The following is a 23,193-nucleotide window of genomic DNA, read 5'->3' as shown; positions in this document are numbered from 1 at the left end:
AGCGTTCCGGCGAATCTAAGCGTGAAACACAAGTCCATATGTTCACTTGGAAATCATGTTCACCTTCTAATTCTTCACCGTTTCATTACCACATTTTACGGCACAAACACATCATTGTGGTTGCACACGCAGGGAACTTTATAATCAGTGAAACGTACCTGAGTTATTAGGAGAGAAAGCTGATGAAGAGACTCCGTGTGCAGCAGAGGAGAGGTGACTTTTACCAAAAGGAAAGTGAGGTGGGTCTCAGAGGGTAAAGGGACAGGCTGCATCGTGGGGAAGATGCTTTAGCACCCTCTAATGTGTTATTAATAACTTTTTAGATAGCATGTACTCTCCATTATCACCATTCCCAAAAAAGGCCACTGTGTGCACGAGTGTGGCTTGCGGTGCCAAAAGGATCCAGATAAAGCCCCAGTTGCTCCCAGACAGTGCTTCAGTTCCACATACACATTGTCTGACCCTTGTAACGCAACCTGTCGCTGACAAAACGCAGGCATCCAACTCTTATCTACACACTGCCTCTGCCGCGATAAGTGATGTGACAGAGTATGTATGCTTTAGGGCCGAGAAAGTGTTTCTGTGTTGAGTAAATGAGCAATCAAAAGACATTTATGACAGACGTTTGTGGTAATAAAACCTTTTATTTGTTAGAAAGGCAGCCTCTTGACCACAATGACAGCGAACAAAAACTATATTTTTTCAGATTACACAAAAACATAAAATTACAATTCCAGAATTCTCACTACTAAAATAGGCTTTATTAGCCTAGAGACCTTCACCTGCTTAAAGTGCTTAAAATTACACAAAGTTAAGGCAAAAAAGAGCTTTAAAACAAATATATCCTCTCATGTCTACTTTTCTTTTCACTCTTCCTCTCACATTAAATAGTTTTGATGTTTTAAAGAAGACATATTTGTACATTAAGAAGCAATGCAGTAGTATGATTGAAGCATCCTAACTTTAAAAGCAGTGATCTCCATTTCAGTTAAAAACTAAAACTCACTTTTTTCTTTATTTGGCATGTCTGTTCCTCCAGTTTGGCAGGAAAGGATGAAAAAAAGCATGAAAAAAATAATCAGTCAGTCAGGGCATTCATTTTCCAGTTCTCTTTGTGTAGTCTCACCGTCAACTAAATACAAACAAGGGCACAGAAAATGAAGAAAGCATTACACACATTTTAATTGTATATTTAAATATGAAGTCATGTTAAAGTGCAGTGTGGGACAGTGATCTGATCTTACCTGTTGAGAATTATGAATGGACATCTTTCACTTGCAGAGTTTTCCGGGGCTGGTGTTTGGGGCACTGCCCTCCTCTCGGCTCTCAAACAGGCTCCTCTTACCGATGATGTCCACATGTCTCAAGTCCTACAAATAGAAAACGTAAGATGTTCAGACTTATTTCTACAAGACAATCAACCCTCAACACAACAGAGAGATAAAATAAACACAAATGCTTTCAGTATGTCACGTTTTTGAACAGCCAGTCAAACACTCTGACGATAGGAGAACAGAATAAAAGATAATAATGAATTTGAATTTAATCATAAATTATCGCAGTGGCTGTAACTAAAGGAGAAAACATATTTTTCAGGGCTAACTAATCCTATGTAAGCAGGAAGACAACAACATACCCGCTCAGAACAACAGTCACAAACAGTATAGTTTACAGAGCACCACTACCCTCTAGCTGCCAGATGTGACACCTGTATACCTCATTACATGACGCAGTTTCACAGACTATGCAAAATGCCTTACAGTTGGATTGTGTGCAGACCCACAGTGGTCGCTCTTGGTGAGCCAGCGGTTGATCCGGTCTGACATTCCTGATGTGAAGCTCCTAAATTCCTGTGAATTTCCGACAGAGATGTGAAATAATTATAACCCCTACAAGCTAATGATTTCAACGGCTGCATTGATGCCACATGCAGATCTGATGAGCGTAACTGTACCTTTCTGGAAACTCCCGGGCTGGTGAGGCTCGCTGCCTGCTGCTCCTTCTCAAAGAGGCCTCTCTTCCGAGACACCTCGTCCAGCAGGAACAGAGTCCTTTGGGTCACGTCTGGAGATCGCATCATTTCTGACTTCTACGAACATATAGGATGCGGAGAAGAGTTGAGGAGTTCAGGAAAATATAAAGCAAGAAATAGATTATTTAAGTTGACTTCTGTTTTGTTGTGGAGAGTCTAACCTGTGCAGCCTGAGCCAGTCTCTCCATCTTCTCCTGGATGGACCTGGATGAAATCCTCTGCTTAGAGCTGGACACAGCAGAAGGAACATATCCCTGGTTTGATCTCTGTACACTTACTTTGACTAGAATAACAATAATTCAAACTTCACGGAAAAGTACAAAACAATAATTTAGTTGAACAAACTCACTTTCTCTGGAAAGATGATGCTTTGTCTTCATCTTCCTCTCGGTCCTGAAGAATTAACATATAACACACTGTAAATCATTTGTGTATAGTTTAAAACAAATATCATACATTTTATTTTCAATGATAATTTGGTTCACTATTATCAAAACATCTGCAATCCTTTTATTCAACCAATAATGAAAGCACCCCATCCTGTCCAACATGCGGAGTGATGACTGAAAATCTCACTCAGAAATTAAAAAACTATAACGCCAACAATCTTACTGTGTTAGCTTCAAACTTCTTGGAGGCCATCCTCACACTCGCACTACAACAGAATAAAGAAGACATCAATCAAAAGGCTATTGATGGAAATAAAGAGCATCAAAATAAAGACAATAATGTTTCCTTACCTCCTCTGCAGCGGTGCACTCTCCTCTTCTTTCTTCCTCATCATCTGTGTGAAACCAAGCGCATGTGAACGTTACCAGACAGTCGTCTGTGTGATGTGTTAACAAAGCAACTAGTCAGCAGTAAAAGCTGGTAAATGTTGCTTCAGCATAAGCCAGAAGCTTGAGTGATACAAGCAAATTACCCTGAGCTGATAGTCCAATAGCTGATGCAAGATTAAACCGGGTTTTAACAGTCAAATAGGCAAAAGTTAATGTTGGCATTGAGAAGGGAGAATGTGTGCATGCATGCGTGTGTGCATGCGTGTGTGTGTGTGTGTGTGTGTGTGTTAGATGTGTTTACCCTGAAAGATATAGTCCTAGAGCTCTGTCTGACAAACGCAGGTTTGGTCGTCTGTTCAAAGTTGCCGTTGGAGGAAGAGCCATTCATCGTGGTCTGAGTAAAAGTCAAATATAAATTACTGCTAATTAGGATAACATCTATAAATTTTCATGAGGATGAGCTCCAGTTAGCATATCCTGTGGTCTTCAAAACTGTTTCCTTTGAGCAAGCTTCAGATAAAACTATGGAGCCAATAACACAGTATTTTGTATGGGCACAACTACTGTTACGTTCACTCTTTGAACACCAGAGGATGCTATTGCTGTGTTGAACTGATGAGCAGCGGCGCCGAGACTTTGCAGCCAAACTGAGACGAGCAAAGCATGAAGCACAGATAGTTATTTAGTAAATGTAAATACCTCCTGTGTGTGTCCATTCTGGACAGGGCTTTGAGGCCCACGAGGAGAGGGGCTCTGGCAAGGCGATGGCCAGTGTTCTCGTGGCGAGACGGCGGCCGTGGGGGAGAGAGGGCTCATGGGACTTGTACACCCGCTGGCAGAGGAGCTTTTATCGAATGAGATGGAAACGGAACTGCAACATCAAAACAAAAACATCCGTTGAAGATATGAGGAAGCAACAATTGATCAGAAATACAGTAAAGCTGCAGAGTTTATTACAATCTTCACTGCAACCTTTTGAAATATTGTTTTCTACAATCTGTGTTCACCCATAATGCTCATAATACTTAAAACCAATAACATTTTGCCATGGGGAACTTCTCTGTATCCAAACCGAAGACCAGAGATACCAATGCTGCCTCAATGTCTTGTTATCCAAACTCCATAGAGAATATTGGACGTGTGTGTGTGTGTGTGTGTGTGTGTGTGTGTGTGTGTGTGTGTGTGTGTGTGTGTGTGTGTGTGTGTGTGTGTGTGTGTGTGTGTCTGCTTTTGGTTGCCATTTTACTGCTCTACGACACTGCTCTTTTTAATTTCACTTTAGTTTCACTGTGTGGAATCAATGACCTTCATCTTATCTGAAAGAAATGTTTGATCTTTTTTACCGATGACTCATCTACGAGAAGAAGAATAAACAGAAAATTGTGCTCATTAACCTGACAAACTTGCGAGCTGGGTTGGACGATGGCTTGGGATCGGGCTCTTTGCTCGTCGACTCTTCATTTTCATGCTAACAAAGAAAGAAACGGGAGAGACAATCAATGTGAGCGCACAGCATAAAAGCTTTTGAACAGAGCCACCTGAGACACGCCTAACATTACATAACACTGTACAGTTATGACCTAATTTGCAGATACACTGTATGAGAGTTGCCTGTGAGTGTAATAAAAGATAAAGTTCATATTATGACCTGAAGCATGCTATATAAAAGTTTTATAGATGATTTGCATGGCTACTTGATTCCCGGGAAGAGAGCCAGTCCAGTTCAGTAATACAACCATACAGTCTTTTCCTTAATTAACTCAAGTTCTATCAATCATTTTTACATTGTGATGCCTTTACACTGAAAGAAAATATACAGAAGTTGTTAATAACTAGCAAATATGTAGGCTATGTATGTGTGTGTGAGCATCTTACACTCTCTCTATCTGGCTTTGTTCGCCTAAATATTGTTAGTGATGCACACTGAGTCGTTCTATCGTAACAGGACATGCAACATCGGTATACCCTGAGCGGAAAAACTGTTGTTGTTGTTGTACAATCTAGAAAATGATTAACTTGACTCTCCCTCTGCGTGGGGTAGCTGGTAAGTGTGATTACCACACTGCGAGGTGGCACTACTGGTAGCATGGGTTGTTTGACTATGAGTGTTTATCTGTCAGTGAAGGCGGTACATATCATTTTAGTGAAGGTGGGTCAGTCAGTCGAACACTTTAGTACAGACTGAATTATGACATTTTGCTTGGCCATTCATGGCCCCCGAGGATGAATCGCAAGAAACGTTGGTGATTCTGTGACTTTTCCTTTAGCATCACCGGCAAGCCAACGTTTTTACATGTTCCCTGAAATATTTCAACATCTGCTGCCGAGATTAGCATATTTGATTCCCAGATGACTTATCCTCATCACTTTGGTGATCCAGCATGGTCAAATCTGTTTAAAGTGTTGCTTAAAAGTCTGCAAAACTCCCATCAGCTGTGTTTTACAATAATTAGCTAATGCTAGCATGCCAACCGACTGTAAGGTAGTGGACAAGGCAATTATCACACCAGCTAAGTACCAGTATGTTAGCATTGTCATTGTGAGCGTATTAGCAATTAGCTCAAAGTGTGCTGTACCTTAGTGCAGCCTTTGTCGAGTTGAGTTGTACTACAATGCCCACGATAACAAGATATGTATTTCACTCTAGTAAAAGGCAACAAGTGACTCCAGTCCTACTTGTCTGCTTGTGATGTAAGTGCTGGTATTGCTGGCGCTGCTGTTGGCGGTGCTGGAGGAGACGGTTCTGACTGGTGGTTTTGGTCCAGATGAGGCTTTCACAGAGGTCAACACACTACCCTCATCTACGTCCCCCAGCAGCTCTACCCTGGCCTCTCCGGTGAAGGCCTCCGCTTCATCCTCCCCTTCTTCCTTCTGTTGTCTCAGCGTCTCCACGTGCCTCATCCTCCGCTTTTCATCTCGCACACGCAGCATCTCCACAAAGTCCAGCTGCATTTGCTCCACACTGAAAAGAAACAGTAAATGCACACGCGTGAATGACCGATAGATATGATGCATGGTCTCTACTGAGGGAAAGGACCTGTCAGTCTCGTGTGATCAGGTTTCTCTAATGAAAGGCTCTACAGTTTCTCTCTCTCTCTCTTTGAAGACGGCTTCTGCTCCAGGATCTCAGCTGGTGGTGTTTTGATAGCTTTTGATACTTTCCACACATGGTATCAGGATTCATATGTTTGAAAAGTATACAGATGACACCTTCCCACGGGGCAAACGTTTAAGAATCCTCTCTGCCTGCCTCTGAAATCCATCTGCCAACAAGGCGTACCACTGAAGTAGATGGGTACGTATGAGCATGTCTATGGTCCTCTAACAAGCGAGGAAGAATGGAGAAAATGAAACAGAAAGACCGAAGAAGAGATAGATATCAGCAATGTATAGTAAACAAGCAGAGAGAAGAGCATAGCATATACATAAAGGGTTAGGGTTAGAATCCTGTTCAGACATCTATAAATCAAGCTTTGACAAGTTGAATAAAGCACTTTACTACATCAGGAGAATAACCTGCTGGGGCCCTGGGACATCCCACTCGTGGAATCTGTCCCAAAGGGGCTGTCGGTTGTTGGCGTGTCTCCGGTCGTTTGACTGAAGTCAGCATCGGGTTCGGCGGTGCTGCTGGAGCTCTTCACCCTCCTCCTCTTCTCTCTTTCCACCTCCTCCTCATCCTCCACTGTCCACTGACGCGCGAGGCTGAGGACAGAGTCATAACGCACACAGGAGATGCAAATACTAATCAGACATGGTGGAAGTAACAAACGAAAATGAAATGGAGACAGAGATACACAAAATGGTGTCAGAAACTAAACATGAAGGTTCATCATGAAATATACAGAAATGAATCCAGTAAGCTGCTTGTTTTGGCTGTTGGAAGAGAGAGCTTTCCGTTATAACGATTACAAAGAACCTGCTATACTTGTTCTTCGAATGTTTATGAGTAGAGTTACAGTTGGGTGCTTGTCTGAACAACTTTAAATAAACCAAACAGTCAGTCTAGTATTATGCAGGGATGTATGGAGAAAACAACATAACATTTATACGTTTAGTGGTGCAGCCAGTTTCAGTGGGCTGATGTTCCCTCTGGAGGAACGCGTAAATTCAAGCGTAAAACCAGTTATCGCTCAACTTTAACCTGAAGAAAAGACAACTGTGACTTTATAGGAGTCTTCAAACATCACAGAAAAGATAGAGTGCCTGTAATAATGACACTATTGGAGAAAACAGCTGTGTTTCATAATGCTCCTGTGGATTTACAATGCTGCTAACTACAGATATTATGTCTAAAAAAGTAATTCTACTTGAGAGTAGGCTACATTAATGCTAGTCCAGTGACTAAAGTTAAAACTCCATAACATCTACTGTCTAAAAGCAGCAGCTGCAGCTATTCTGAAACAAAGGTGATCCAGATGTAATCTTACCTGGACAAGGCCGACCAATTCTTCCGACTGATGGACATATTGCAAATATAAAAGTTTCCAGGAGCACTTTCTACACAGACAGAAAAGAGTCGACTGACTTTGTGGCTGGCAGTCGAATTACAGTCAGTGCAGCACAAAGCAGTCCACCTTTACCCTGTTGCAGCTCACCGAGGCGTCACATGACCACAAAGGTAAGCTACCCAGGAGAGAGGTAGAGAGAGAGAGGAGAGAGAGAGAGACAGAAAGAGGGAGGGGAGAGAAGGGGGAGGAAGATTATTACGTGCTGCTGCAATACACTTAACGCTAACATGAGAGCTAACACAATATGCAGTAATGACAATTTAACACAGTAAAATGTCCATAATGAGAAGTGATATGTAGAAGACAGTTACTCACAATTACTAATTAATCACTAATTTAAGAGTGATTTAAAATTCAAAGCAGAAAAAGGTTGTCTCGCACTTTCTATAGCACTTCAGAAAAAGGATTGCATAGCAATTAATCACACAATATCAAACACACAGGACGTTAACAACAAATTAGACTCTATATACAAATACACATGCACAATCTGTGAATATACATATATTATATATATATATATATATATATTTAAAGAAATGGCAATTGATTTGAATGGTCCACTAGTAAAATAATGTAACTATGTTGTGTGTCAAACTGCGTTTTGATGCTTTGTTACACTGGGCAGTGTGTCTCTTTACAGTATGATTCAGATTGTTTGCTCTGCTGAGTGAGGCCACACCTGTCCTCTCCTCTGGGCCCAGTGTGTCGGACTCTGACCCAGACTTGAGCTCAGTCCTACGCACACACCTTTCACCTCACCTGGCTTTATTACCAAACCTGTACCTGTTTCTTTCATGATCTGCAGAGTGCAGACCATGAGGCCACAATACACAGGATGGGCTGCTGTCATGGAGAGGAAGCTCCTTGATGCTTATTCAGATCCTTTCCTTTGTGTGAATGGACTAAAGCATGAACCTGCTTCACTCACACAGCATTTGGAGACATTTGGCTTAAGACTTGTTACGTCACTCCCTGGCTAAAGAAACAACGCACGCATTAGTGCTGTCATTGTTGAAAGTGAAGCGTCTGTGTTTTGTGTTGCTGCAGTGAACATATGGGGGGAAAGTTTCATGACACAGGAATAATGCAGTTTCTTTGCATCCGGCAGGATTAAGTCATTAATGATTAAAGCAGCTTTACAGAAGCACTTGTCACGTTGTGTTTTATGGACATGCAAAGCAGAGAGAGGAGCCGGAGCTGTGGACAGGATGCCGGTGTGGACAGCTGTGAGCCTATCAGCAGGAATGTTCTCTCTCGTGAGTTCATATTTGTCCTCATGTTCCTTTTATATTCCTCTCATATAAAGTATCTGCAAAGTCCTATGTTAGTTGCTTTGTCATAGCAGTTACTGTGTTCACCATCTGCTGACATTTTCTGACAAATATTTGGTCATTAACCAAAGTATTGACCTGTTGATGGTAAATCCTGTATGAAACAGTATTATTGTATTTGTATGGTATGTATTTGATGTGTATCTTCAACATACGAAGCTTCTTCTACTGCAAAGTGAAGACAGCGGTAATGAGAAGACTTTGATTACCTTCTTTGCATTCATGTCAAGAACATTGATCATTTAGCTTAGCACACATTTACACAGAGAAAAACACCAAGAATTGAAGATACTTTTGGTGTTTAATTGTTGTTGTAAATCCAGCTGATGCACACCCTTTTGTTACACTTCACAGAACCACAGACCATGCTTACAGTTTATCACTAAGCAAGAATATCAAAGATGCAGTTCAATTTGGTCAGGTCACATTATTGTTATTAACTATAATATTATTTTGACTGCTTATTAAGTTACAATACTACCCACAATTAACTTCTAAAGATACAAGCCCATTATTTTTAAACTTTGCTGTACAAATATAAGTCTAAATCTCTGGGGTTCAGTTCTGAGAACAATACAAATAATAGAAAATAGCACACACATGTTTAACAATATAACCACAAACCGCAAACAGATCAGTTCTTAAAGAACGTGGAGAAGAGCATTCAGGAGTGTGGGGACATGGCAGGACCGTACACAAGAAGGACAGCATTAAACAGAAATGTCGAAGCTGCAGCAGGTGCAGGATATGTGACACCGCTGACACAACACCAGCCCTTCAGCTTCTGTTTTCACTGGGCGGGACCCGCAGCAGCATCGAACATCTTCTTCCTTCCCTCCATCCCTGACATGGCCTCCACATTCTTCCTCCAGTCACTGTCCTCGACTGGCCTCTTCTGCACACGGATACAGTGGAAAATGAGTTGTATACAAGAATGAGAGCAGTTATTTTCCTGTTTCTCTTTAACAAGACTGTGGAGTAGAGGAAGTATTATCCTCATTGTTGTGTCTAAGCCTTTAAGGCCCATGGTGTCATCTGGGAATTCCCTTTGAGAGTGCTTCATAACCGGCTAGTAAAACTAGTTTACAGCACCTAATACACTCTGAGAAACACACGTCCATGCAGGCATACACGCACAGATACACCCCTGCATTGGTTAATCTGAACACACACACACACGCACACACACACACACACACACACACACTCCATGGAGCAGAACCGCTCACAAAAGCTAGTCTTCTCTATACAATGGGATCATTGTTTTGTGTACCGTCCTTCGTCTCTCACACGCACACAGATACGCACACGCACAAGCACGCGGAGTCACACCCTGCACTGACCTACCGCTCGGTATCTCAAACACACCCTCTCACACACACTTTGCTGGTGTTTCATGGCACTGGATTGTGACCTCATGTTTGTATCTGAAACTTCACACACGCTCCAGTTGCCCTGAGGAAGGTGCGCATCTTGCTTGCACTGGTTTGCTTGTGTTTTGTAAGTGAAACGCCGGAGTGTATTTGGTCTTTTATTTCCCTCTGCACACACCTTCTCAGTGTCCTCTTTCTTGACAGACTTGAGGTTGGCCCGGAGGTCCATGGACACTTTGTGCTTGGAGCCCAGCAGCGAGCGAAGGATGGCGTCAGCAGACACGCGAACACGGCGAAGATTAGGTCTCTTGAATTTCCCCCTGAGGTCTAACACTTTAATGTTTAGGTCTTTAATCTGGATCAAGAAAGGATAATTGAATGGCAATTACCATCAGTACCTTTCTCATGGCGAAAGTTATGACACTGCATCTGCTGATATGATCTTTACGTGCCCCACATGGAAATGGGCTGAGGAAGTGTATACCTCACGTCTGTTGAGAGTGACTTTAGCTTCAATGTCGTAGCGCTCCTCATCCACCACGTCTATCTTGACATGGAGCTCTCTGCAGAGGTCCTTTACGTATACACACATGAAACACTAAAGTTACAAACTTGTATTTTTATAGAAGTGATCAAATCTCTTTTGTATTTAATTTCCAAAAGAACCTAAAATGTGTGCATCTGGAAAGCTTTCAGATACAGCATCATCCTGTTATATCCTCTAAACTGCAGGCCTGGAATTCCTTCAATTTAAGAGAATTTGCTGAAGTAGAAAACTCTGTTTGGAGCAGCATTGTTTTGGTTAGCTACCTGTAGCTGTGCAAGGCTCAGGCCGCTGGTTTTTAGAGGAGGAGCTCTCTCTGACAGGTAGTTCTGTTTCTCCCCCTCTTTCTCTTCAGCCTCCTGCTCCAATTCTTCTTTGGCTTTTGCCACCATCAGACTCTGCACGAATATGAATCGACATTTAACACTGGATGTTTTTATTTTTACATTGCTCTGGTTAAGTACATCAGCACATTACATTTATGGAAGTAACTTGTGTTTTTTGTTGAACATACAGGTCTCGCAGTAGAGACTCTACATGTACAGAAGAAGTATCAGCGTTTGAGAATGTGACCTCTGCTGCTCTCCTGTGGTCAAACACATGTACTGCATTATAGTTTGGTTGACACATTTGGTCCATGATCTCTCTTACCTTGAGCATCAGCTTCCTTGAAGCTGAGATCTTTGGCTTCCTCTTTGGATGGAGAGCATAATTCATGACAACACATTTGACACAGACGAATATGTGTGTGTATGTAAACAGTTATACACAAATTGTACATTTTAGCAATCCGAAATACTTTAGTAGGGATAACAATTGTCTTACCTCTTGCCTATAAAAGAGAAATAGAAAAGATTCAATGGAAAGGAAAAAACGGAATTATTTCTAATCAAAGCGAAACAATATTTGTTATGCTTTCATGTGTATGAATGAGTGAATTATAGACCACATAAAATGAGACCACAAGGCCCGATCACTTACACATTCTCGGGCATCTTGTTGATGCGATGTAACTGGAGGAGACATGGAAGAGATTAGAAACACACACACACACACACACACACACACACACACACACACTGAACATCTGTCATTGTTTGTAGCCTTTGGAGGGCCAGATCATCTTTCCACGCTTATGATCGCGCTCTCAGATGCGCTCTGTTTCAATGTTTGTGAGCTGTTTCTAAATGCTCTCATAAGTGTTACAGCTACTTCTATCTTGTCATACATCATAGAAGTGGGGCGTGTCATTTCATGTCTCAGAAAAACTAATTTCTGCATGTTGTAGAAAAATCATAGTTTCACATGACTGAATTTCTTGACCGATGAGATTTTAAAAGTCAGTTCACCCAAATCACACATTGGACTATCCATTGAGTCCCAGAGGACTCTTTCCACACGGGGGTTGCTTCTGGAGATGCTTGAGGGGACGATGGAAATATTGGGAAGTGGCTCAAATGATGGTTTGAAGCAAAGATGGTTTCATCTTTGCCTCTAACCATCAGTTGAAGGTCAAATGTGAAAGTAGATGTTATGGATTTCACAGTTAGCTAAAAGTAATGGATATACATTGTAACTGAAAATAAATATATAGAGTTTATGTAATTATCTTAACATATTGGTTAAATGTTTTAAACCAATAGATAAAAAGTGTGAGGTAAAATGAAGGCTACGTGGTTGAAATAAAAGGTGACGGTATCTGAAACCACTGCTCTTACGTTAAGTATTAAGGGAAATGAGATCACTGCTGCGGATGCTTGTATCAACCCTCGTGAAATAGAGGTGAAGAGCATTTTTTTGTACTCTTTTGTATTAGAAAAATGCAAAAGAAATCAGGAGTCAATGTCCCAGTTTTTCAAACTTATTCTTGGACTTCACGGTGGAACGTTTTGCTTGGAAAATATTGACTACCTGACAAGAGGCCATAAGATAAGACTGCCATTTAATTAAGTGTTCTTGTCAGCTCATTCCTAAAGTTGTTTTCACATTATCTTAGCCCTTCTGTCTAGAGCCTCATGGCCTGCTGGCCTTTATCACATCAACAAGTGATTTACAGCACTCGACCCTTCCCTGTCTCGCCTCTTCTCACTGTTTCTCTCCTAATGTCCCTATTCCAGTTTACTTGTTGATTCCAGTTGAGAATGAGAGCACATAAGACCTCCTTGCATGATGGGGCAGCTTCAACGGATTAGGAAAATTCCAGACTGATAGCCATCCCCCGTACATCTCTCCATCTCTCATCCCCATCTTTCTCATTGGGATTATCTCGGGGAGAAGAATTTAGAGTGGCCTGTCTCCCCAAATAGACCAGGGGGCATCTGATAGACAGCTGTGGAGGGTGATTGTGTGCTACGGTGCCCAGCCTGGATCAGGGATTTACCGCCAGTAACTCATGGATGCTTATGATGCTCATGAGCCTCTGTGGTGCAGCCAATTTGGCAGTAAAAAAAACTGACCGAGGGGCTTTGGAAAGTTCACGTCAGCCTTGGATTTGAACAGAGATGCTTTGGTACAGATTTAAACCAAACAGCTTGTTTCAATTAATCATCCTGTTTTGGCTGACGCACTTATGGTTTAGGTCTAGCCACAGCCCCGATGGTGACAAGACCCCTGCCATTGACAAATTCACATCCAAACACTTGATATAAGTTCACTGCTAATATCAATTAACTGAATTGGCGTCACATTCTGTGCACTGATCATCCTGTTGGATTAGATTTCCATTGCGAAAATCAATACATCCGGAATTTTTGAAAAACTTGTAAAAAGGCTTCGCATTTGCAAAAAAACAAATGGTTGTATAAGACACATTTATATCACTTTAAACTGCCATATTTCTAGTTTGTGGCCCATATGAGCACAGAAGGAAAAAAACAACACTAAACCTCAAAAGCTTGACAGACAACAACATGAAGGGACCTTACCTATGTCAGAAGCAGCAGAGAGAAAGATGTGTTCACAGAAGAGGCAGGATGATCAGAGATGAGGCCAACGAACTGATGTTCCTCTATTTAAAAGCACCCCACCCTCGCCCCCTCCCCACCCTATTGTTGCACTTGCTCTTTCTCTTTTGTTATTGGAGGCTATAATTAGTCAACCCCATCTCTCTTACTGCCTAATCTTGCCCTGTCCATTTGTCTCTCGCAGATTCATTACAGAGGCCAGGAGTTAGAGATGAACACAGGTTGATGAAGGCAACTCAGATGATGAACTATAAGTCTAATTTACACTTTTGAGTAAATCAGTAAGAAGTGCTTGAAGAGAGCAAGAGGAACAATACCTGTGCCATGTAATGATAGGAGTCGCCGATGTTATTGTGGTATTCTTTTAGCCACACTTCTGGCTCCATGGATTGCAACTTCCTGCTGTTAGTCCACCACTTTGAGACCGAAATATCTCGACGGCTTTTACATGGAATGCAACTTGAGGAGACATCTGTGAGCCTCATGAGGACTCTTTGATGATCCCATTACTTTTTCCACTCGCTCCACCATGAGTTTCATTTTTTTTTTTGCTGTTTACCTAAATGCCTTGATGTCTAATAAGTGCGTTTAGTTTTGACCCGACATTCATGACGCCCAGGCAATGAATTATAAAGTCTTTGATGACCACCTGACTTATCCTGTAGTGCCACCGTGAGGTTATCTTTTGTGGTTTCGAGTGATATGTCTCAACGACTGTTGGGGCATTGGTATGAAACATGGGGCAGAAATATTTCCCTCAGGATTAATTGGAATAACACATGTGATTCCCTGACTTTGTATGTCTACAGCAATCATCAGATCAAAACTTTATGGCCACACACCTTTGAAACTAATCTCAATAGTGTCAGCTGTTTACTGCGTGCTTATCGCTAATTTGCAAATGTCGGCACAGCAACCCTCTAAACTAAGAGGACCAACATAGCAAACATTGCCAGGTGAGCTTTAGCAAGCAGACGTTAGCATTTGGCTGAAAGCACTGCTGTGCCCAAGTACAAGCTCACAGAGCCGCTGGCATGGCCGTAGTCTCGTAGTCTTGTTTATCCACACTTAATCCTCAAAGGGAAGATCAAAATGCTAGACATGCTTGCAGGAAGGCCCCTGGGAGTTGTATGCTTTACATCAAGCCTGCCAGACAGACTCTCTTGACAGACAAATGGAAACTTCTCTGCATTGTCGAACTCAAATGAAAACCAACGTAAAGCCCCACCGTCGCAACGCAGACCACAGAATTGACACTTGCTAAACGTTTCAAATTGGCTGGCTGTTTATCACAATTAAATTACAGTTTCTACATTTTCTGAGGATGGTGTGTTTCCATCCAGACCAGACGAAATGCTTGTTTCATCTGAAAGTAAAATTCACTTATTGAATATTTGAACTGTTGAACTCAATGTTTTCAATAGATTTCAATATCAGCAATTAAAAAGGCTGATAATATCTTAACATCCACAAATGAATAAAGCTGGAATTGCAATGACATTGTGTTAGTTTTGTTAGGGGTGAGGTTTATTCTTTTTTTTAGGATGCTTTTCAACATAAATGTTTACATTTTACGTTCTAGGTGTATGTTCAAATTATTCCATAACGCTAACTTAGTTATGGGAATTTGTATGACGTTAACATGGTATCTTTCATTTTTTGTGTGCTGGCGAGACAATTCTTCATTCTATAAACAAACGTATTGCACCTACAACATAAAGATCACAGATCAGTGTCCAACCAACCTTATAGAGGAAAAACGAGGGACAAAAGTGTGATCATTTCTAACACTAGCATGTCAGGTTTATAGTATGTTGGAAAGTAGGTGAAGGTGGATTGAAGAGAATATAAACCAAAAGAATGACGCACACAAAACATATGATACACAAAGACAAATTATAGTAGTCAAAACAGCAATTATGAGGCTGCACTAACCTGAAAACTTGCCAAAAATGTTCACACACATCCAGCCAAACAGCAGTGACGAGAGAAGCTATCTTTACCCAACTAGAGGTAGCCTGACCTCTAGTGGTTAAGCACGCACACTGCAGACAGAAGCTCTGTTTGCTGAAGCCTCAGAAGAAGACGGGTAAAACATTTTTACAGAGTGATTCTGAGTCTTTGTTAAAGAAGTGCGCAGACACACATTTTTCTTTTTTTCTTTCTTTCTACAAGCACTGATAAACTAAACTAAACTGATCAGATTTGCCATAATGTCTGTCCTGCTCTAATAACCATTCAACTCCAGATCAGCTCACGTTCCAGGGATTTGGTTTATGAAACTGTAAGTCGCTGCCTGTGTGTTTATCTGCTGAGAAAGCCAGACACCCTGGACAAAGGTTATGGTGTTTAGACAGGGCATTCCACGGAGTAGTGTCAGCATACACACTGTGAAGGACTGGACCTCGTATTCCACCCCTTTTACCATATATTGGATATATTTTGACTTTTTTAACGGAGGTCAGGTGATCTTCACAGGTCTAGCACTTCAGCAGCTGATGCCACATACACATGGTATACATCATCTGAAAAGCTGGAAACCTGGGCTTTGATTTGAGTTTTTCCAGTTGTGAATCTTCAATAAACATTGTGTTTCGGTTTGTGTCTTTGTGTGTTTAGACCAACGTTGGGTGTATCCGCTCCTTGTGGTGCTCCTGGTCCCTTGCTGACTCATGTGGTGTGGCTAGCTTTGGGGTTTTCCACAGTAACGGGAGAAGTCGCTACACAATCAACCCTTTATTCATGACCTGTACTGAGCTCCACAGACACACACACACACACACACACACACACACACACACACACACACACACACACACACACACACGCAGCTATGTTCTTGACACATACATACACATGCATGAATGAACTATATATATATATATATATATATATATATATATATATATATATATATATATATATATATATATATATATATATATATATATATATATATAGGCCTCTCCTAACTAGAGTTTGCTGATGCTGAATCTCATGCTGGGTGTGCACATAAGGATCCTGGAGGTGAGTCTGTGTGGGTGGATGTTTGTGTGCACATGCCTCAGGCTCACTGTGCTTCTCATTAGTCCTCCACACTGCTCAGAACAAAAAGTGTTCTGACTTCAGCACACACGCAAGAGCAGGAGTGTGTGCCACAGTGTGTGTGTGTGTGTGTGTGTGTGTATATCTGGGGATGTGTGTATTTTCCAGAGGCTATAACAGCAAGGTTACACCACCACAACTGGAAACAGACGAGCTTAGCAATTAATGGGCTGAACCTGTAATAAATTGCAGCTGACTGTTTAGCTCTGAAAGTCATTATATGTTCCAGGGACTGGAAGTATTGTTCTGAAATAGAAAGACTTCAGGATTACTGACAAAACATTTATTTAATCTTTTTAAGAGTGTAATACTGTACATGGTTTCAACATTTATACGTATATGTATATATATATATATATATATATATATATATATATATATATATATATATATATATATATATATATAAAATAAAATGTGCAATGATATGAGCAAAATATTTCTCCTTTATGTTTAACTTCAGCGAAAGCATGTAGATCTGTTCAGTCTTGAACATTTATTTTTCAAGCCGTTCCAACAGTGATGTGTTAGCATCAAAAGCAAGACTTAAAAAATAAAGTGACTCCTGTTTCAGAAGACATTTGAAAGTGTTGAAGAAAATTGGAATATATTTTTCAAACCTCAAGGCACAAAGGTTGAACAGTTTCCCGGCTCCATTGTCTCTGTCCAAACAACGCTAGGTTTTTTTTAAAACTTATGCAGCGGTCTTCACAATGACCTCAGAAAAATACTTCTATCCATATAGTGCTTACGCAGTATCAGATTCCTAGGCTTTGTATGACAGTGTGATGAGCTCTTGAAGTAACACAAGAAGCGTGTCTGTGGCACTTGTTCACGGCCCTTCGATCCGTGTTCTGATGGCCGTTCTGCACATCCCGTCATGCTGTGCACGACAGAATCAAGCTGATGGGTCTGGCGTCCTCTCCCTTTCTCCACTCTGATTGGTTAACTCCCAAAAAGTAGAACGCCTGGAGAAAAGGACAAGAGCAGAGTTCTAATATTCAATTCTTACTTCCTATATTAGACACTGGGGCGGCTACAAAGTGCATTTGTCGTGAGTTGTTGCACTGTTACCACAGCTACTGAGTTAATTTGGGCACTTGACTACTGCAGCTCTCTTAAGGAAGCATCGCTGTGGATTCCTGGACTATGAGCTCATAGTTCAGACCTCAGTGACCAGTTTCAGTACTTGTGTCATGTTGTCATGTGATGGCACCAGTGATTGTGTTCAAAATGTGGGAAAGCAGAACAATATAAGTATGGGCGGCTAGCTCTCCTCACCACAAAAATCTAATTGTCTAATATGTCAACTAAATACATAAGATAAGACTAAGTGTGTGTGTGTGTGTGTTTAAAAATACTTGGCTGCTTAGTGAAGGAGAGGAAGGCAGATGTTATTTTGGAGGCTCACGTTGCGTCTTAATTATGTCCTCAAGTGAGAGAGCATTTGTGTCCTAAGACGACTGTGGTGCGGTTAAGGCCGATGACCATCGTAATGAAAGCCGACCCGACTCTCACACTAGAGTGGAACATCTACATCGATCTACACACAAACACTACTTGTAAATGACCTTCAGCTTGAGTGCTTCTCAGTCGTGTGCCACCTCATTTCCCATGAGTCTGGCTGTTTTCATTCCATCCAATCTGCACCTTGTCTCAAGGGGAGATAATCATGGGAGTCAGTGGTGGAACGAAATCAAGACTTTTGGGGAGGTTTTATGGAACATGGTGAAGAACATCTGTCATGTTTTCAATTCATAAAACGTATACACTTGCCCTTGATGTGTCTGAGGGATGCTTTGACTTGGGTCTCACTGTTAATCTCAGTGACACAAAGTTGAACCTGAGACACTGCAGCTATAAGGGAGTGTGTGGTGCCACACTGTCCCTCACACCCAAAATACATTTGTAAATCTACATAAGTCAATACATAGAATAACATCCTCAAACCTATTTTCCAACTGTTATGACAGCCCCAGTCTAATTCACCGGACGACTCACCTCCATCATGTCAGAGCTCCTCATCCTCCCCAGTGCTGCCCAGGTGTGCTGTGGACAGGTGCCTGTTCCGTCCCGTCTGCACGGCCTGCAGGTTCTTATAGCGGACCAGTGCCAACGCGATCTCCGCGTACCACGCGGTGCCGTCCTGCGGACACCGAAAGTCAATCTCCTTCCCCGTAGCCATGACCACGGTAAAATACACCAGCCCTCGTTTGTACTCCACGCAGTCCACAGTGGCCATGCGCTCAAAACGGAGCTCCTTGGCTTTGGCGCTCCAAGCCGAGCTCGGAGCATCACCGCCGCCGCCGCCGCCGCCGCCGCCGCCTTTGCAGTCATGCAGGCGCAGCCCTTCCTCGGTAAGCACGCAGCGCTTCTTCTTCCACAGCTGGAGCAGCCCGCTGCTGCGCTTCTCCAGCAGCCCGTCTCGCATCACTTTGGCCGTGAAAGACATGGCCACACTGAGCCGGAGTCTTCGGACAGAGCCGAAATTTAGGAAGTCTTCAGCAGTGATGCGTCCCAAGATGTATCCATGAAACACACATATCTCACTGTGCGGCGCGAAGTGTCACTCCTGAAAACATATCGGCTTGAGCTGTGTCATGAATAATAACAGCCGATACAACACATCCTATTCTGTGTCCATAAAGTCAAACCATGCGCAATGAAAACACTCCGTGGAGGATGGTAGGCTGGTCTGCCTGGATATGTTTGAACATGCCCGGCTCCTCTGTGGACCTTCCCCGCCTCCTCCTGGTGACGGCAGGAGGAGATCCGGGCTGTTAATGAAATTCCCTGTTGTGTGCGTGTGGGTGCGTGTGGGTGTGTGTGTGTGTGTGTGTGTGTGTGTGTGTGTGTGTGTGTGTGTGTGTGTGTGCGCGCGCGCGTGGGTCAGTGAGTTTGATTTTACAGCACTGTGCGTTGTGTTTGTGTGAAATACTGTCATGGATTTTGCACTTCCAGGTCATAGTGCACCTGTTTATTTATAGTAACTCAAATTAGTTTTGAGTAGACTCTTTTTTTTTTATCATATTGAAATCACATTTGACGCTCGCTGCATTATCTTGTGTCTCTTTTGAGAGCTGGAATGCGAGTGGGTGGCAGGGCGGATAGAAGTCAGATGTTGCAACGTATGAGTGTGAGGGAGAAACACAATGTAAGAAATAAATGTCTTTGTTCAGCATAAACCGAAAAGAAGAAAAAAAAATCTTAAATGTATTTTCCCTTGTGCAATCTCCATTCTGAGAAATGCTTTAATATATGTATATGTATGTATACATTATACAGTAAACGACTACACCTCCTGAAATGAAGGCATGTTTGAAACCAATGACAGCTAGCTAACTAATGATGTGGATAAACTGGTTTAAAAGCTTCAAGGCCTGGATGATTCCTCTGCAGTTTCACTGTCGGCATTGGAGGTAAAACTTAATTACGACACATTACAACGTCTTGTCACTCTTCACATCCTTGATGGCTGCACGGCATGTGACCGATGAGCTTCATGGGTGGAGTGAAACTGTAATTCCCGCAACTTCCCTCAAGATACTGCATTTATCGTACCAGCACCGTGATGTGTCACTATGATGTAATGAGAAGAATGGATACAATAAGAGTGTGACATTCTTTACACACACACACACACACACACACACACACACACACACACACACACACACACACACACAGCTTCCCTCATATGTCATTGTGTAATTTCTGCCCCAAATAAGAAGAAACATTGGCACAAAAATCTTTCAACTGTGTTTATTATCATTCATTTTGTGGAAAGCATAACAAAACACAAAAAAGCAGCACTTATCCACTCTTGTTAATACGATACTGACATTTTCATTGAGGAGAAAGCTGAAGTTGCAACTCATTGCAGCGTGAAACAGATGAGACATGTTTCAGTATTAAGTATGGGTTAAGACCCTGACCTATCTCCACTTTGAGGTAGTCAGGTGTGTTTACAGGCAGCACTCTGCCCTCTGCTGTAAGAAGACAGTCAGCGCAGCTTTCTGAAAACATGTCAACAAGAGCTCAGTGGTCTGCTCTCTACTAAGTGGTACCCTCTTTTGGCCCGTACTTCTTCCTCATGAACGGCTACAGTTGTGCTGTCCAAGTTCTTCTTACACTCCACTGCAAAAACAGTAGCACGCACACAAACACACTTACATGTATTTTTTTCTCTTGCATATTTGTGCACATATTTTTGAGCATGTTCATCTATTAGATAGATATATTTAGATATAAGCTCCTAAAAGTTTCCTTTTATGGAACAGTTTTAAGAAACATATTCTCATCTAGATTCCATCACAGAAATGTTTCATTACAACACAAATAACTCTCACAACTCAACCTACATTTGTCAAGTTGAGACATATAAACATGTTGTTAGTGTTTCTACAACAGGAGTATATAAGTTTCACATTGACGCCCGCGTATAAGTACACACATTAACATTTCCCTTAATTATTTTTTTTCTCTTTTTTAGCAACCACGTTGACAATGACAGGAAGAAGCAAAGAGTTTACTCACTGCACAAGAAGCAGGACTTGTGGAAGCTCTTCCCATCACAGATGATCTCTTCCACGGTGTAGACTGTCTTCTTACAGCAGCTACACTTGTTTCCTCCACCAAAGGATGGCATCCTTTAGTATTTGCATGCAGCATGAACACAGACACAAAAACACACTGTGACAACAGCTTTCCAACTATGTTTTAGAGAGGGATAGCTAACAGAGAATTAGATGGTAAAGAAACAGTAAAATGCTGTGAACGTTGCTTCAATAGTGTATTCTTTCAAGTAATACAGTTAAAATGTCATTTCATTGACGTGGTTTAAAAGCTTTTTACATGTGTAGGTAGGCTTTACATACAACAACAAAAATAAACCAATGAACTAATTACTTTTCACAACCATTGAGCAAACACATGTGAGTTTCTGCTCTAACACACTGCTCTATTTTAACATTCAGCTTTGGTGGCCTGTAATTTTGGCTTTGAGACATTATTTTCTCTCGCGCCGGTTATGTGGTTTCTGTAAAGGACAAGCAATCCAGCATTAAAGCAGAAAATACCGGAAGAATTCATTTTTTTTGTTAGCTATCAAAGCTATTTGCTTTCTTTTGAAAACTGAAGACATCCGTGTGGAAGTAATGTGAAATGTGACTTTCCTGAGGAGTCTTAAACTTGGTGGAATGTGGGCGATCCTGTCTGTTTCTACCCAGCCTGTTTCTACCCAGCCTGTTTCTACCCAGCCTGTTTCTACCCAGCCTGTTTCTACCCCAGCCTGTTTCTACCCCAGCCTGTTTCTACCCAGCCTGTTTCCCAGCATGACCCTCCCATTTCAGTCCATCCTTATTCACATTCCTGACATGCAGACCCTCCCACCTCCCTGCCTGTCTGTCTCATTCTGCATCACTACTGCTGACTCTATGTCTGAGTTGTAGTGTTATATGGAATATGGAAGTGACATTTTTCATCACACATAGACACACTTCCTTTGTGTGCTTGGCCACACCAAATTACATCTCTCCCTATTGTTTTTCTTTGTAAAGAAAATGTAACACTAACCACAAACTCAAACATAACTTATTCACTGCGGACACCACAATTGTGATGTTCTGGTGATGGATACATATATGTTGATATTATATTAAAAACATGTATACAATACAATAGTAAATAATCACTTTATCAGGAATGTCACATATTCACTAATTAATAAGTCGGTCACATATATAGTTCTACTGGAAACTAATTCATTAATATATTAATCAATAAACAATACGCCAAAAAAAACAACCTATAAGTCTGAACTGAGAATGGTTCAAAGAAACAGACGTGAAGCTGAAGAAGTAGGATGTGAAACAGAGGAAAGTGAAAGGCCTTGATTGACATTTTTTTGTGGTAAAAAATATCCTTTTAGATCTTTCCAGCAGCCCAACTAGGAAAACATGACTAGAAGTAGTATAGGAAAGTAAAAAGAATAGCAAATAAGATACAGAAAGAGGCAAGCAGGAAGCGGAAGCGTGCTGTAAATTGTGAACATTTCTCACCTGCAGTTAGGTGCTGTCAGTCAGTGATGACTCAAATAGACTCAGACTGTGTTGTCGGTTCTCCACTGTTCCAGATGTGCTGAAATTAAGGAGCTTCTGTTGTCGCTGCTTCAGTCCGCAAAGTTATAGCGTGTCGAGCAACAGGGGGGAGAGAGAGAGAGAGAGAGAGAGAGAGAGAGAGAGAGAGAGAGAGAGAGAGAGAGAGAGAGTGTGTGTGAGGGGGGGCACGGGTGCTTGGGGGGATCTTTGAAAAGCTGTCTTTCATACCTACTAATGATCAGAGCCAGAAACACAGTGGATACTGGAGCTAAACTGCATTCAGAAAACATATAAATTAGCAGTTCACTTAATAATTTCAGAAATATTCATGCATTCACTTCCTGCTGGTGTTAAATTGCAGGATGCTAAAAGTAGTTTCATGTTTAAAAACATGTATTTGGGTGCAGGATTTACATGAAATCATGCAAAACGCTTAGTCGTATAGTGTTGAAGTTTA

At 41.6% G+C, this 23,193-nt stretch overlaps 3 protein-coding genes across 3 annotated transcripts; all 3 read right to left on the bottom strand.

The window, feature by feature from the left end:
* Positions 1-870: 870 nt before the first annotated feature.
* Positions 871-7,335, bottom strand: lad1 (ladinin). The gene is made up of 14 exons (XM_068598482.1): positions 7,239-7,335; positions 6,328-6,513; positions 5,488-5,773; positions 4,206-4,279; positions 3,511-3,682; positions 3,113-3,205; positions 2,773-2,816; positions 2,645-2,687; positions 2,382-2,425; positions 2,194-2,260; positions 1,955-2,089; positions 1,761-1,850; positions 1,245-1,370; positions 871-1,132 (listed from the first exon to the last, which is right to left on the bottom strand). The coding sequence occupies exons 1-13, from the start codon at positions 7,274-7,276 to the stop codon at positions 1,272-1,274; spliced, it is 1,371 nt and encodes a 456-aa protein (XP_068454583.1). The 5' UTR covers positions 7,277-7,335; the 3' UTR covers positions 871-1,132; positions 1,245-1,271.
* Positions 7,336-8,935: 1,600 nt separating this feature from the next.
* LOC137800212 (troponin I, slow skeletal muscle-like) lies at positions 8,936-11,292 on the bottom strand. The gene is made up of 5 exons (XM_068597296.1): positions 11,222-11,292; positions 10,837-10,968; positions 10,511-10,600; positions 10,205-10,381; positions 8,936-9,548 (listed from the first exon to the last, which is right to left on the bottom strand). Exons 1-5 carry the CDS (start codon positions 11,285-11,287, stop codon positions 9,444-9,446), a joined length of 570 nt encoding a protein of 189 aa, XP_068453397.1. The 5' UTR covers positions 11,288-11,292; the 3' UTR covers positions 8,936-9,443.
* A 5,769-nt stretch (positions 11,293-17,061) lies between these two features.
* Positions 17,062-19,238, bottom strand: phlda3 (pleckstrin homology-like domain, family A, member 3). The gene is made up of 2 exons (XM_068597322.1): positions 18,640-19,238; positions 17,062-17,606 (listed from the first exon to the last, which is right to left on the bottom strand). The coding sequence occupies exon 1, from the start codon at positions 19,088-19,090 to the stop codon at positions 18,650-18,652; it is 441 nt and encodes a 146-aa protein (XP_068453423.1). The 5' UTR covers positions 19,091-19,238; the 3' UTR covers positions 17,062-17,606; positions 18,640-18,649.
* Between the last annotated feature and the right edge of the window lie 3,955 nt (positions 19,239-23,193).

Source organism: Clinocottus analis, unplaced genomic scaffold, assembly GCF_023055335.1.
Source record: "Clinocottus analis isolate CAN_PGR_092001 unplaced genomic scaffold, fCliAna1.0.p SCAF_4, whole genome shotgun sequence".
NCBI lineage: Eukaryota > Metazoa > Chordata > Actinopteri > Perciformes > Cottidae > Clinocottus > Clinocottus analis.
The sequence above is the reverse complement of the archived record's forward strand: the minus strand, read 5'-3'. Positions and strand labels throughout refer to the sequence as shown.